Below are 11,197 nucleotides of genomic sequence, written 5' to 3'. Positions count from 1 at the left end.
CCGTGCATATCCGGTCACGAACAAAATCTGATTACTAAACACCGGTAGCCTGGATTTGCATTCTATCAGTGATCGACCTTTATTCCTAATTAAATGAGCACAAATCCGCGGCCAGAGTAGAACTTTATGAAAGATGCCAGAAAAACATGACCTGTTGGCCGCCATTTCTCGCGGCAAAGGAACTGGCGATCATCGAACCGAAATCCTTGCGTTTTGCGATGGCCGTACCTTCGCGGCAGATCGCAATGGCGGTGCGTTTGCAAGAAGCGTAATCGGCGCAGCGATGTCGCGCCATTATCGCCTAGTTCATTCGTGACTCTTCTCGACTTCGCCGGACTAGCCATGATACGCTTATATAACGAGGCGTGTTTATCGGCTGCATCGGTACTGACTCGATTGGTTCGCTTATTCGTGCGCGTCGCTGCTGAGCCGGGAGTAGAAGATGGTCGAAAATCAGCAATCAACGTGCAGGCGTTCCCTCGATATGCTTTAAAGCGTGGTCCAGAGAACTGATAACGGCGACGAGGACGTCGGAAAAGCCAGAAATCATGAGTATGCCGGCATTGTTGTAGGCGGAAACTGTTACTGGTGCTCGATCACCTCACCAAACTTGTCCGCTAAACGAAAACTCAAATCAGCGAGGCGCCGGGACGCTGCCAGCCTGCTCTCCCGTTGTGGGATGCCTACCGCAAGCGGCAGCCTGAAAGGCTTCTCTCCAGAAACGTCGGGACGGCTGGTGGCGTGCGGCAGATCGAGGGCGTGGCGGCTTTACCCGCGGTTGATCGTGGTGATGTCCGTCGAGGCTTAATCGACCGTTGCCAGCAATATCTGGAAGCTTTGCTGCTCCGGGCCGCTCGGTTGCATGGTCAGTTCCGGGCGCAAGGCCTGACCAGCCCTGATTACGCAAAAGTCAAAGAAGCGGGCGGAACGGTCAAGAGAGATTGATACGCATGGGCGATGCCGCGATCCATCCTCGGCATCTAGTTATCTGCATCATCGTCTGCCTGTCATGGAGAAACAGTAATCATTACCGTGATGGCGCCGTTTACCTAAAAGCCCCAGCGCGACAAAAATGCCAGAAAACTGAAGCTGGCGAACGCATGCCGGTACTGACATGCAGATGCATCAGCGTGATGTTGCTGCGCTGTACCGTACACGAAGGGAGTTAACTGATGCTAAAAGCTAGAAAAATGATGCTCTGCGTGGTGATTTGCCGCTGGTCGTCGTCAGTTGCATCAGAAAACCGATCATCGGTCAGTGCATTGAGCCACCACCGCCTATCCGGCGTGGATGCAGCCTCCCCTGACTGGCAGACGCACTGAACGGGATTATTCTCACCCTCGAAGAGGCTGATCACCTATGCAAAAAACAACTGGAAGGAACCCAAAGTATATTATCCAAGCAGTGCAGATGAGTTGCCCTTATGGGCTCAAATAATATGTAAAGCAATACACACGCGCTTTCCAACGATATAAATGCCTAAAAATAATAAAACCGAGCAATCCATTTACGAATGTTGCTGCTGGGTTTCTGTTCTTAACAACTTTTCTGCGCATACAGGTCTGGCTGCATCGAGCGTCTTTCTGCCCAATTCAGAAACGAAGAAGAAATGATGGGTGATGTTTTCACTTTGAATTGCTGCTGCTGCCGGTTTTGTTTTCCGGACGGTAAAGCGTCTGTCGGGCACATCCTGCACCGGCTTGGGGAGGCCAGCGCGGTGGCGAGTGGCATCATGGTGTTATTCGATGCTTTTGAGTTCCGCAGAATCGTATGACGTGAAAGTAAACAAAGCAGAGCTAAACAATGGGTTGAAATTTCATATTATGGCCAGCGCTGTAATGTATACTCGGGGTGCGATGGAATCGTCATTTTCGCATTCGGATTAGTATGTCCACGCAGCCTGACGGGAACTTACCTCTGCGGGGTAGTCCGGGAATAATTGAAAACGATGCACTGGGTTTAGCGGCCGTATTGCGACATGCCAACGCCCCCGGTATGACACGGAAGAAACCGGACATTATGATTTAGCGTGGAAATTTTTAGTGTTTCTGATATCTCGATGGCCGTAAGCCAATTATCAAGGTATAATAATATCTTTTATGTTCATGGTTGTTTATAACCCATCGGAAAACTCCTGCTGGCAAGATTTTCCTGTTAACATAATCTTGATTTCTCTGATTTCCAACCCTATCATAGGACGTTTCCTACGATGCGTATTTCTGCAATTTAACATTTACCAGCCTTTTTAAGTCCTTTTAATGCTTTTGGTGTTATCATTTTTTCTAACTTTTGTGAATATCTGTAGCTAGATATTAAATATAATATGAGACGTTGTGACATTTTGAATTCAGAATAAAACAATTCTGTCTAAAATCTTTCGCTTGATCGAATATTTCTTTAAAAATAAGCCTGAGCCATTGTAAACCTTCATGTGATACGAGGGCATGGTTTGCATTATCATTTTATCATTTCAATCTAGTCTGACCTCCTTGTGTTTTTTATTGATGATTTATGTCAAATGTGGAATCCATTAATAGTATTAGTTTGCGTAACAAAGTGCAGTCACTGCTGGCATTCGGAGAATACGACGAACGGATGTATGTAAAGATAACGTGCTCAAATCTTGCACAAGAAGATTTGAAGTAATATTTATTTCCCTTGAGATGAAAGGTAAGCGCATGGAGCGAATAAAATAAAAAAGAACAATCTATTGATGATCCTCCATGGATCTGATTCGTATAAAATATATATTTTCAGCTATAAATTACCCTGATCATTGTAATTGCATGCTTATAGAACATAAAGGTGTCTCAAAACATTCAAACAATTGAGGCACGGCGATTGAGAGCGACATGATAATAATATGAAGGGGATTGTTCTGTTGGTTGATCAATCCACCAACGCTAATCATTAAGCTATTTAATCTATGACAAGGCCAACCAACGGTCTGTCACTGTCAGAAAAGGTAGTAAACTTGCAACTCAAAGTGCAACCCCTCATAATTAATTAATTTAATATCGTCCTGTTCGGAGGAAGAACGCGGATGTTCATTCTTCATCACTTTTAATTTGTATATATATCTCTTTTCTGACGTTGATCTCGACGGCGACTTCAATGACCCAGACTGAGGAAATTCCGGACCCTTTTTGCTCCGAGCAGAATGAATTTGTTTAAATCATTTGGTTAGGAAAGCGGATGTTGGGTTGTTGTTCTGCAGGTTTCTGTTCTTCGTTGACATGAGGTTGCCCGTATTCGAAGGTGTCGCTGATTTGTATTGTCTGAAGTTGTTTTTTACGTTAAGAAGTTGGTGCAGATCAGTAATACGATATGCGTCATAATTAGAGTTGTTGTTTATTAGTTTGATGGTACTCACACACGTTGGCGATAACTAGATGATGATATTCACTTTGCAGGTCCTTTTTCCGGTGAAAAAGACACCAAAAACATCGTCAGATGAACCACCATCATTGGTTGAAAATGCTATATTTTCTCCATTGGATGGTTTTTGCTCCTTTGGCAGAGATCAAGAGACCATAGGTGTGTTGCTTCATTCTGGGTCTTCAATTCTATTCCACCAATTTATCTGCCTGTCTCTGTACCAATACCATACAGGTTCTATCACTATTGCTCTGCAATACTTCCTGAGGTCAGGAATGGTGATTTCTCAAGAAATTCTTTTATTGTTGAGAATAATTTTAGCTATCCTGTTTTTTTTTTTTTTTTTTTGTTATTCCAAATTTATTTGCAAATTGTTCCATCTATCTCTATCTAAATTTGAGTGGGAATTTTGTTCAGGATTGCATTTAATCTGTAGATTGCTTTTTGCAAAATGTCTATTTTTATTATGTTAATCCTGCCAATCGTCGGCATGAGAGGTCTTTCCATCTTCTGAGATCTTCTTCCATTTCTTTCTTCAGAGACTGAAGTTCTTGTCATGCGGATCTTTCACTTTCTTGTTTAAAGTAACAACGAGGTGTTTTATATTCTTTGGGACTATAATGAAGAGTTTAATTTCCGTAATTTCTTTCTCAGTCTGTTTATCCTTTGAGTAGAGGAACGCTACTGATTTGTTTGAGTTAATTTTATGCCCAGCCACTTTACTGAATTTTCTTATCAGGCGTAGTAGTTCTCTGGTTTAACTTTTGGGGTCACTTAAGTATACTATCATATTATCTGCAAATAGTGATATTTTAACATCTTCCTTTCCAATTTGTATTCATTTGAACTCCTTTTGTTTTCTGATTGTATTGGCTATGACTTTGAGAACTATATTGAAGAAGTAGGGAGAGATTGGACAGCTTTGTATAGTCCCTGGGTTTAGTGTGATCATGTGGTTTTTCCTTTGAGTTTGTTTCTATAGTGGATTATGTTCATGATTTCCATATTTTGAACCATTGCTGCATCCCTGGGATGAAGCCTACTTGATCATGGTGGATAATGGTTTTGATGAGTTCTTGGATTCAGTTTGCAAGAATTGTATTGAGTACTTCTGCGTCAATATTCACAAGGAAAATTGGTCTGAAGTTCTCTTTCTTTGTTGGGCCTTTGTGTGGTTTAAGTACGAGAGTAATTGTGGCTTCATAGAAGTAATTTGGTTGTGCTCGTCTGTTTCCATTTTGTGAAATAGTTTGGACAGTATTGTCCATTTCCTCCAGATTTTTAAGTTTTTTTGAATGTAGATTCTGTTCTTATGATTCCCGTTTCACTTCTGATTTTCAAAATTTGCACTACTCTCTGCCCACATTGCCAAACCATGAGGAAAATGCCTAGTGCCACCAGTGCCCCCTTCACACAGGGACCTAGGAGCAATCAGGGGTAGGACCCTTCAGGTTATTGCCCTTGCTGAGACCTGAAAGCCAGATGCCAGGACTGTCTACATGCCTCAGTGAAGAGGTAAGACCAACTTTTCTACAACAAGTGACTTGCCTGGTTGACTAAGTACACAGAAAGGCAGAAGTGCTCTGGAACAAGACACTTCTGATTTCTGGCTGTGTCTGGAAATGATCTGATCCCATTCAACTGCTCCCTGCTCCCAAATCCTTTGGGGGATAGAGCTTCACACCCAGAATTGCAGATAATCTTGAGACTGCAGGACACTTCTGCCCACCTCTAAAATATTTCTGGCCCACGAGGAAACTGCATAATGCCTCTGGACACCGGAATATAGGAGCAGTCAGGTGTGTGAACCCACAGTGCAGGTCTGCATCTGGAACTGAACTGAACTGGTCAAACAGCTCCATACACACACAAAACTCGTGAGGGGTGGAGACGGAGCTGAACCCTCAGAATTGTGGACGCTCCTAAGAAATCAGAGGACATTACTCTCTGCCAAAATTTCCGACATTAGAGGAAAATGCCTAGTGCCATCTGTGCCCCTGCACCCAGGGAATTAGGAGAATCAGGGTCAGGACATATTGGGTTCCTGTTCTCTCAGGTGGTTGATAGCCAACCGCTGAAGATGCATCTAACGATGTGTAAACTACCATCACTATCTATAAAGAATCTGAAAACTACCTGTCACTATTGTTCATGTTTGAAAGGCATAGCCAGAGTTGCTAATAAGTTTGTACAACTCATTTGGGCCTCAGTACAGTAGTAGCTCTACTGGGCGAATCACAGAGCAAATGACTCAAACAGCTGAGTCCTCCAAGCTCAGCAGTTCCATCATAGGAACAGACAGAGCCCCAGTCCATGAAGTTGGCATTTAATAAAATGTTCCATTCTCCCAGAGCACTTATTACCCTTTTCCATGGCATAGTGTCCATTCTTTGCATAATCAATGATACATGCACTGTATAAAATAAAATACATCACTGCTCCAAGCATGTTGCATTAGAGAGTTTATTATACACAAAAGAGAGAACACAGATAGATCTTTGGGTTTTTGGGACAGCCAAGAATAGACATGACCTTGAAACTTGAGGAGAGTGGAAGGAGGGGAGAAGCAAGTGCCAGACAAAGAGGTCAGAATAATAATTATAAATGAAAAAGACCAGTTATCAAATGGTTGGAAATGTAAGGGAGAGAATGGCACCCGACCCTTGGGTTAGAGGATGAGGTATGCCAGGAATATGTTGTGACAGTTAGGGACTGAGTTCTGATGAGAAAATCAGAAGGCCAGATTTGCTTTGTTTTGATCAATAATTCCCTCCCACTGCAGCCACTTTTCCCAGGCTTTCAGACTTAACACCAGAAAGAAAGGAAAAGAAAGAAATGATTTAATTTTACTCTCAAACGTTGTTTTTAAAACTTAAAACACACTGTATGGTCCAATATTTTTCAGGGACTAAAGTATGTACTAGAACACAACAAGTATTGTAACTTTTCTCGTATATTTTGTATTTTCAAGAGGAATAATAATTTTTCTGTTAGGCACAGCCACACCAGTTTGTCTTGATCTATTTTTGAACTAGGGAAAACACAGAAATTTGGTTTCTATATATCAGTTCAGTTCCTCATTCAGGTTCATCATTGGCCTGCTCTGTAGAATGCCCCCAAGCTGGCCAGTATGGAAATTTACTGATTTTCTAAAATGGATTTCTTGCCTACTCATGGTTAATGCCAACAACTACCAAAGCAGAAAGGCTTCACCTTCCTTCTTCCTCCTCTTTTTCTGGGCTGTGATTATACCTGCTTGAAAGTTGGTCAGTAAATTCAATTCTTACACAGCTTCCTCTTAATTTATACTCCCGTCAATCCTAATATAGGGACGTAGAACTACACTCATTCACATGTTCTTTTTCTCCTTACTGTCCAGACAGAGCCCAGCTTGAAAGGAATTGCATGACAGTCCTCTGACCACTGGTCAGCAGAGACAGGATTAGGTGTTCAAATAAATCTTGATTATGATCTTAGGAAAGCCTGAGCTGATATCTTAAATCCTATTTTAATTGGGAAGATACCTTGTAATGATTATACCAAGAATCTCCTCTTTCAAGTTTGTAAGTTTGTGTACACAATTCTTATCACATATTCTCTGTCTTGTAATGTTGATCAAGGAATCCTGAATAAGTGAATGGGCAGAATAAGAGACCAGGATGGGAATTCCAGTAGGAAGAGGAAGGAAAGATGGGGAGCAGATGTGCTGTGTGGAAAAATGAAATTGACCAATGAAAAATGGTCAGAAGAGTCAAGTCAATAATTTTAAATAAGTACCACAGGATAGGGTTTGGAGTTAGCCAGGTCAGCATAGAAGGTCAGCATAGGTCCTTTGATTGCTTAGCAGTCCACGAGCACTTTAAGAAAATCTAAGTTTTGTTGTGCAGGTACTGGGAACAAACAAAAGGTAAAGAAATACCTCTGCCAGATTAATACACTGTATACATTTATGTTACAATTAATTCATGATCACATATATGTATGAATGTCTCTAGAGAAAACCTGTGCTTCTGAACATGATTGAGTGGGTTTTCATGTGTTTGCACGTGTCTGCTCCCACAGAGGACATACAATCACAGGAGAAGCATGGGACTGGAATTACAGCAAAACCAATTTGTAGGGATGGAACATTAATCTTTGGCAACAACATAAATTACTCTTAGCTCTAACTTAGCCCACTAGCCATTTTTTAATTTCAAAATTATTTTTATCCTTCTTAATGAATGTCCCAAAACTTTTCCCATCAATTTCTGATTACTTTTAACTATGTGTGAAAAAGTATGTTCACATACATGAATAAAGCATGATGAGTCCATTTCAGTTGATGTGTGCATATGGTTTCAGGACTGACCAAACTGCATTGATTGCATTGAATGGCTACAGAGGGAAGTCAAGTTTTTCTGAGTCTAATTGTCCCACCTACACGAGAGTTGTACTCTTTATTGAGCAGCAATTTATTTATTTATTGAGTGGTTCAAAAAAAATTCTCTGTGTAGCTCATGCCATGCAGATAACAAACCCAGCCTTTTATTTTACATATCAATCCAGTCATTTACTCAAAGTTTGCTTGTGATTATCTTAAGAATGAGCATCCCATGACCACAGGCCCTTAATTTTTTAGTAGACAACAAGGATATATTTTCTGTTAACATTGCAAAAGTACTTAACAGAGATCTGTCTCTGTTAAGCAGAGATGTTAAGAGAGCTTGGTGGGAATGTCCTGAAATTACCATTTCAAAAATTCCTGGGTCCTGGCCTTAAAATGCTGTGTCCTACAAGCGAACCTGAAAATATTCCTTGTTAATTACTGTCTTCTGACACTAACTTCAATCTTTTGAATTAATAATGCAAGGTATATTCTCTCTCTCTCTCTCTCTCTATATATATATATATATATATATATATATATAATATCTCTACATCTATCTATCTATTTATCTATCTTTCTGTAATTAAGGTCTAACTTTATTCAGTCAGTAGGATGATTGCAAACTTAGATTGTAGCCAGGCGAAGGGGGTCTTTCACTGGTAATTTAAAAGAGATATTTCAAACAACCAGGAAGGTAAATTACTTTGTAAACTTATCTTTCATCATTTTTTACAGTCCAGTCCTTATCTCCCTCCTTTCTGCCCTCCAACAATTTCTCATCTCATTCCTCCTACCCTGTCTCCAAGAGGATGTCCCCAAACAGACACAAACACAATATCCCACCAGCTTGTCCCACTCCCATGGATATCAAGGCTCTCAAGGGTTAGGTGTGTCTTCTTTCACAGAGTCCAGACCATACAGTCTTTGTTGTACTTATGTTGGGAGTCCCAGGCCAGCCAGTAGTCACAACTAAGGAATGCCAAATGGCTGAGAAACACCTAAAGAAATGTTCAACATCTTTAGTCATAAGGGAAATGCACATCAAAAGAACCCTGAGATTCCACCCCACACCAGTCAGAATGGCTAAGATATAAAACTCAGGTGACAGCAGATGCTGGTGAGGATGTGGAGAAAGAGAAACATTCCTCCATTGTTGGTGGGATTACAGACTGGTACAACCATTCAGGAAATGAGTCTGGAGGTGCCTCAGAAAATTGGACATTGTACTACCTGAGGATCCAGCTATACCTCTCTTGGGCATATACCCAAAAGATGCTCCAAAATATAACAAAGACATATGCTCCAGTATGTTCATAGCAGCCTTATTTATAATAGCCAGAAGCTGGAAAGAACCCAGATGTCTTTCAACAAAGAAATGGATAAAGGAAATGTGGTACATCTACACAATGGAATACTACTCTGCTATCAAAAACAATGACTCTATGAAATTCATAAGCAAATGGATGGCACTGAAAAATATCATCCTGAGTGAGGTAATCCAATCACAGAAAAACACAAATGTATGCATTCATTGATAAGTGTATATTAGCTCAAATGCTCTAATTACCCTAGATGCACAGAACACATGAATCTCAAGAAGTATGACCAAAATGCGACTGCTTCAGTCCGTTTTTAAAAGGGGAACAAGAATAACCTAGGGAGGGAATAGGAAGGCACAGTTTTGAACAGAGGCTGAAGGGAATGCCCATTCACATCCTGACCAACATTTATCCCATATGTATACAGCCACCAAACTTGATAAGATGGATGAAGCAAAGAAGTGCAGGCTGACAGGTACCGGATATAGATCTCTCCTGAGAGATATAGCCAGAAAATGGCAAATACATAGGCAAATGCCAGCTTCAAACCACTGAACTGAAAATGGGATCCCTGTTGAAGGAATCAGAGTAAGGACTGAAAGAGTGGAATTGCAAAGATGAGGGATACCAGGGCAGCCAGGACACAGAAGTTAGGTTGATGGACATTAGGAGGCATCCCTAACTTTGCTAAATCTGCTGAAAGACTGGCCTCTAAATCACCAGAAGCACCATGCTGAGTGAGGGGCCGAAACCTTGCTCCACACAGAGAAGGCACAGATGCCCAGAGGGTACAAGAGCTTGTGATGAATCCCTGGTCCTTTCTGTCTGAGAAAGTGTGCACAGCTTCATAAATTGTACCTCTTGTGCAGACTCACTCCAAGGAGCATGTGAGATGGAGCCTGAAGTGACCACCTTCTGTAACCTCCCTGGAGTCCCAGTGAAGGAATCATCATACTAACCCATCTACAAAACCTTCCTGCCTACAGGAGGTTCAGGGACAAAGAAGGAGTGGGGTCTGAGGGAATGGCCTACCAATGACTGGTCCAACTTCAGAACCATCTCATGGCTAAGAACCAATCCCTGACAGCATTAATGATACTCTGCATCCTTACAGACAGGGGCCTAGCATATCTGTCCTCTTGGAGGCTCCAGGTAGTAGCTTTCCAAAATGGCCAAACACTGGAAGGAGCTCCCGGAACTGGTGGAATATTTTCCAGGAGGAATTTAGGAATCTGGAAGTAATAAGAACTTCAGAAGTAGAACAACAGAGTTCATTGACCTCAGTACTTAAGGGGTCCCAGAGAATTATCCAAAAACCAAAGAGCATTCATGGCCTGGACCTGTGCCCACACCTGAAAACATGTATACCCTATGTGCAGCTTGAAGGTTGTTATTTATATGTGTTCCCAAACAACTGAAAGAGAGATGGTCCCTCAGCCTTTTGGCTGCTTGTCCTGTCTGTTCTCTTAACTTCGCTGCCTATTCTCATGGACATGGCAATAATGAAAAAACACTTGTTATTTTACAATATGTACAGAAGACAATTTTTTTACTATTATAATGTTTTAGCTAATTTTATTTGCATATCTTTGCAATAGGAAATGTTTACAGTATCTAATACACACAACGTAAGTTCGAACACTGTATAAATAGGATCTAAAATTTTGTCTCCCAATCTCCATATCTTACATGCCTTAATAACCCATATCACAGTAAACACACACACACAAACACACACACACTAAATATTTTATTAAAAATACATCTCATTTCTTTTACATTATCTAGCATCTTTAGATAATCTCCTTTGATGACATACTTGAAGTGGAAGTACCAAATGGTACCTATTTGGTACCTGAAGAACCATAGAACTTTAAAAAATATGTACATATCCACAACAATCAATGGTATGGATTTTCAAATGAAGGATACACACACACACACACACACACACACACACACACACACACACATACACACATACACAAACCCCCCACAAGCACACATGCACACACAGATCTGTATTTAATATGCATAAATCATCTCATTGCCTGGGCCACTCCCAAACTTCTACATTGCTAACGCCCCCCCTCCCCCCGTGAAAGTTCTGATTGATTGCTTAGTAAAATCT

General features: G+C 41.2%; 1 protein-coding gene across 1 annotated transcript in view; it reads left to right on the top strand.

Moving 5' to 3' along the window:
• The first annotated feature begins 1,978 nt into the window (after nt 1-1,978).
• Nucleotides 1,979-11,197, top strand: part of LOC116901068 (zinc finger protein 431-like) — a 44,772-nt gene continuing 35,553 nt past the window's right edge. Inside the window, exon 1 of the mRNA XM_032902638.1 lies at nt 1,979-1,993. Within this exon, the coding sequence (XP_032758529.1) occupies nt 1,979-1,993 (15 nt within the window). The remainder of the gene's footprint in view (nt 1,994-11,197) is intronic.

The sequence above is a fragment of the Rattus rattus genome, chromosome 5 (assembly GCF_011064425.1).
Source record: "Rattus rattus isolate New Zealand chromosome 5, Rrattus_CSIRO_v1, whole genome shotgun sequence".
NCBI lineage: Eukaryota > Metazoa > Chordata > Mammalia > Rodentia > Muridae > Rattus > Rattus rattus.
The sequence above is the reverse complement of the archived record's forward strand: the minus strand, read 5'-3'. Positions and strand labels throughout refer to the sequence as shown.